The 5,130-nt window shown below is 43.2% G+C and overlaps 2 protein-coding genes across 3 annotated transcripts in view; one reads left to right on the top strand and one right to left on the bottom strand.

Moving 5' to 3' along the window:
- The window catches only part of LOC117937262 (proton channel OTOP3-like), a 5,653-nt gene extending 2,079 nt beyond the window's left edge, over positions 1-3,574 (top strand). The window contains exons 3-7 of the mRNA XM_034861087.1: positions 238-296; positions 431-567; positions 1,189-1,871; positions 3,068-3,226; positions 3,344-3,574. Coding sequence (XP_034716978.1) covers positions 238-296; positions 431-567; positions 1,189-1,871; positions 3,068-3,226; positions 3,344-3,514 — 1,209 coding nt within the window. The 3' untranslated portion in view covers positions 3,515-3,574. The remainder of the gene's footprint in view (positions 1-237; positions 297-430; positions 568-1,188; positions 1,872-3,067; positions 3,227-3,343) is intronic.
- A 929-nt stretch (positions 3,575-4,503) lies between these two features.
- LOC117937170 (protein HID1-like) overlaps positions 4,504-5,130 on the bottom strand; it is a 12,478-nt gene continuing 11,851 nt past the window's right edge. For both annotated transcript variants that reach the window (XM_034860947.1, XM_034860948.1), the window contains exon 15: positions 4,504-4,842. In XM_034860947.1, coding sequence (XP_034716838.1) covers positions 4,779-4,842 — 64 coding nt within the window. In that variant the 3' untranslated portion in view covers positions 4,504-4,778. The remainder of the gene's footprint in view (positions 4,843-5,130) is intronic.

Here is a 5,130-nt window from a genome sequence, read left to right as displayed (position 1 = left end):
CACACACACACACACACACACACACACACACACACACACACACACACACACACACACACACACACACACACTAATATTCCTGCAAAACCACATTGCACATGTCTCTATCAACCAGAGATTTCGGGGGGGTTGGGTATGTTCGATGTGGGAATGTTTTTTTTTGTGTATTTCACATCTTATGTACATTGTAAATACTAAATAACTGTAATTGCTCTTATTGAATAATGTCTTTTGCAGACCTATTTACTGTGGGCTCACTCCAAAGACTGCATCCACAAACACAAGATCATCACCAGGTGCATCTCTCTATATGTGTTTTTATCTTTTCTAACCGCTCTACATATTTATTAGTTCATATCCAAGGATGACAGCTTCAGGTGTGTGTTGTTTTTTGTCCTTTCCTGAGTGACACTGTTCCTACGTGCCGCAGGTCGGGGCTGATGTTGGTCCTCTCGGCCGACCTGCTGCTGTGGCTGAACGCGGTGACGGAGGACACCATCCACGAGGAGATCGAGTTAGAGAAAGCTTTCAGCAACACGACTGATGGAGACACGTCTGGTTTAGCAGGTGAATGATCTCCATAGATACAATCTTACATCCATCTTAGGGCTGCAACTGACGATTATATTCACTGTCGATTCATCTGGAAAAGTCATGGAATTAGTAGTCTCGCTGGTCCAGAACGTCCTCCACAGCGCTGTGGACTCTTGTTATGAATTGATACTATAAATAAAATTGAATTGATAATTGCAGTATTGCAGATGTAGTTCTTTTTTAGGTCCAAACTCAAAACATATGTCTTTTTTCTGGCTTTTAATACGTAGCAGTGGTGAGACAATTTCACCCTTCTGTTTCTATGTGACCTTTTCTGAGTTGACTGTTTTCTATGTTCATTCTTTCTATTGTTTGATGTGTTTTTCCTCTTGGATTCTGGTGTTAAGCCCTTTGGATACCTGCTGGTTGCTGTAAAGAGATATATAAATACATTTTGACTCATTGATTAATTGAAATATAACTTGATTGTTGGTTCTGCTGACACAGAGAAAGCAGGTGAGGGACATCCGGGGGGAAACATCCTGCAAAACGTCGTCATTATGGACTAGTTAACGACTTAATGATTCATCTTTGCAGCTCTAGTAGTCAGACCTTGTCCTCTAAAGAGTTTTTAATGTCCATGTCTGCTTCTAGGAAAGGCCAATTCGACCCTCTGTGCTTGCAAAGCGAGCGCCGCCTGCCTCGCCTTCAGGAAAGGTTACGAAATCCTCTACCCCTTCAACATGGAGTACTACCTGATGGCCAGCTGCATGATCTACGTGATGTGGAAGAACGTGGGCCGCAGGATGAGTCCAGGTCCCCACCACGTGGCTCAGAAGCTGACCCTCCGCGTTAGCTACCAAGGTGGGGTCATATTCGGCCTCGTGTCCGGCGCCCTGGTGCTCATCGCTGGAATTACCGTCTTCATCCTGTATCAGGTCTGGGTGACCGACGACGAGCTTCGCTTCACCGCCTTCCTCTTATTCTACGGCTACCACTTGGTGGTCATGCCCCTGATGTCTGCGTGCTCCCTGGCCGGGATGCTGGTCCACCGGCGGGAGAGGAGGGCTAAGGAAGCGGGACAGAACCCCACCCGGAGCCTGGACGTGATGCTCCTGGTGGCGGCGGCTCTGGGCCAGTTCAGCCTGTCCTACTTCTCCCTGGTGGCGGCCCTGGCTGCCGGGACGAGCGGGCTTCTCGGGGAACTGGACCTGTCCTACTCCCTCCTCACCCTGCTGGAGCTCATCCTGCAGAACATCTTCATCATCGAAGGCCTCCACCGGCACCCGAGCCTCCTCGCCAAGAAGAAAGAGACGCGGCGGAGGAACTTATTCAAGGTAGCTGCCGTGCACGTCGAGGTCTGGTACACCGGAACAAGTCCGCCATTAAAAAGGTTTTGGTGGAAGGAGACCTGTTCTACACCGTTTACAGGGTCGTACCGTGCGTTTTGGGTTTCTACTACATGTTAACATGCCCTCTTCCCGGCAAAAACCGGTCTCCTCTCATAGGTTAGCGTTTCATATTTCTTTAGTAGGGACAGGACTTTTAAGCATTATGCTTCTGCCTGCTTCCTCTTGCATTCAATCTTCTGTTTTGAAATTTTGATGATTTGGATTCATTTTTATTAGATTTCTTTTTATTTTTAAGATAATTTTTGGGCATTTTTGGCCTTAATTTTGACAAGACAGATGAAGACTTTACACTAAAACAGTCCAGTCAACCCGCTAGTCATGTACATGATAATCTGTTTGGAATGCACCTTATTCTTTCACCTTAAATACGGATATTTACACTTTATACTCTCTTGAAAATGAGACATCCTCAACATTTGTTGCGTTCTGGTTTCAGAATGACAAAGATATTTATCAGAAGGCAACCCAAGCATTAGGATGTTACAGCTATCATCATTTCCCAAATTATGTACGGATTAAGCATTTTATTATATTACTAAATTTCTTGGAAAATAATGCATAAAGCTCTTAAATGGATCATGCACGGCAGCAGGTGATTAAATACAAAAAAACAGCTTAATAAGACGTCGTACAGGACCAAGAGTAGAAAACACTGTTCAGACCAGTGAGAACTCGGAGGTTTTGGCTCACAGGGATTTCATTCCTTTAAAATTAATTTACATAATGATTTGAAACTTCGGCCATGTTTAACATGAACATCCGGCATTGTAACATTAAAGATATGACAGAAAATACAGCAAAGCATCATTTGTCTCCTTTAAATAATAATGGACTTACATTAATACCTGGTCCCTTTATCACTTTGACAATGGACTCAACACTGACACTTTGATAATGATCTATGGTCTTTATTGTCTTTATTTTGTCTTTGTCTTTATCTGACGAATGTTCTTATTCTTGTTATCATTATTACTGTTATTTTATTGTCCTTATACGGTCTTATTTATCTATTTTTTTTCTTGCAAAAACTGCTGCTGGAATTTTCAATTTCCTCACGGGAGTCGTCTCCCAAAAGGATGAATAAAGAGAAGTCTAAGTCTCCTCTATAAACCCTCCCACAGCTGAAGAAGAAGGTTACGGTGGAAGACGAGAAGAAGACGGATATGTCGATGCTGGAGGGCAACGCGCCAGCGGCTGCCCCAGAGAATGATGGGAAAAAGCGCTGGACCAAAACAGCAATACAGGAAATCTGTACTTTCCTCATCCTTTGCAATGTCATGGTAATATAATGTGTGTTTATTGTCTGAAGAAAGAGTTTAAGAAGAAATACAAGTTTGGTTGTTGATATAGGAGTATATAGCATTGATGTAATCCCTCCCTGTGCCCTGGTCTTGCAGCTGTGGGTCATCCCTGCGTTCGGAGTCCACCCCCAGTTTGAGAACGGCCTGGGGAAACAGTTTTTCGGCTTCTCTACGTGGTTTATCCTGGTGAACCTGGGTCAGCCGCTCAGTGTTTTCTACAGGATGCACTCGGTGGGCGCTCTGATGGAGCTGCTCATCTCAGCCTGATATATCCCTCTACAGCTCGGTTGTTGGGTCTAATTAAAGATATAACATGTTACTGTTGTGCATTAAAACGTCTACAAACAAACACACCTATGTTTTGTTTGTTGTTGAGTTGTGTCCTTCTCCTAAATGTTTCCAACGATGTTTAAACCCACAGAAACGTCACATTTTGTCGCCTTTGTGCTGAAACGTGTGTCTGAAAATATTTTAACTCTCACGTTGTCCTCGGGTCAAATTGACCCGTTGTCCTATTTCAATGTTCTTTTTAATTCCCCAAAATAACATGACTGATTCCACAAAACGCTCTTTAGCAATGACACATCTCTACTTTCATTAATTTTGGGGCGTCTTATTCACTTTTATAGCATTTGTAAAACAAATGGAAGTGTTTTTGAAATAGTATTGAGTAAAAGTTGACATATTCCAGTCTGTGATTATCATCAACATCCATTCCTTTAATTTTAGTCTCAATAATTCCTAATTTCTGCTTTTATAACTCAAACATTAGGTATAATTTCCTATAAATGAGGTTTATTGACCATAAATGAACTGTAATACGAAAGTTAATAAGTCAGTGTTACGCAGTGTTGAAAATGCCAAGAGTGACAAACACTGAAAAAAGCGTCTAAAGTGTTAAAAAAAAGACAAAAACGTAAGAAAAAGTTAAAAACATCAATAAAAAACATTGATTTTCAATCTGTTTCATTTCAGATCAACAAAGCTCAGTTTGAAAGATTTTCGCCTACTTCTTCTGGATCGTCTCCGTCGTGTTCACCGGGTATCGTCGCCTTCCCAGAATGCTTTGCGTGCAGGTTGAAATCGCTTGGCGTCACCCATATGAATCCTCTCTATCCGCTGTCACTACAAAACGGGACAAATGGGAACAAAAAAAAAAGGGGAAAAGCCCCAAAACATAATCGGAAAAACAAATGTTTTCCCCAGTTTTTACTGGAACTTAAAGGGAATAAACGAATGTTCAATAATCATCACACTTCACGGTTGAGTCACGTTTAATGACCATATGGCATTGCTCATTGTACACACTGTATGTGATACACAGTAACTGACGCTTTGACACATTTAGGCTTTCTTCTTCTTCCTCTCTGAACTCTGAACGTCGAGAGGAAGAGAGGAGTACAGGACGACGGTCGGCGTGTTTTCGTGACATAACCCCGGAGAGAGCGTGGCGCTGCGAGGACGCTGCAGCCGGCCGAGCCCCTCGCCGTTGGCGAGCGTGTCATCTGGACGCCGTCCACAGCCAGCCGCTCTAAACCCTCTGGATCTCAAAGAGACGGATGTCCGTGTCGTACCAGATTGGAGGATCCACGTTGCTGCGGTAACAGGAATCAAAAGAGCAGAAACAAGTCTTGGGTTTTAAACTCGAGGCGTGGCGGCTAAAAAGCGTATGCAACACGTAAGAGTTGTCTTTAAGCCCAGCTCAGACCAAATATTTTTGTTGCATGTCGCAAATAACAACGTTATGAAACCGGTCAGTTCACACCAATGCAACGAGACGGTGTACTGTCTCCATAGGTACTGTCTCCTGCTCTATCTGTAAATTATAGAGAGGTCTAGACCTGCTCTATCTGTAAATTATAGAGAGGTCTAGACCTGCTCTA

The sequence above is a fragment of the Etheostoma cragini genome, chromosome 21 (genome assembly GCF_013103735.1).
Source record: "Etheostoma cragini isolate CJK2018 chromosome 21, CSU_Ecrag_1.0, whole genome shotgun sequence".
Taxonomy (NCBI): domain Eukaryota; kingdom Metazoa; phylum Chordata; class Actinopteri; order Perciformes; family Percidae; genus Etheostoma; species Etheostoma cragini.
This window is presented reverse-complemented; position numbering and strand designations above follow the sequence as displayed.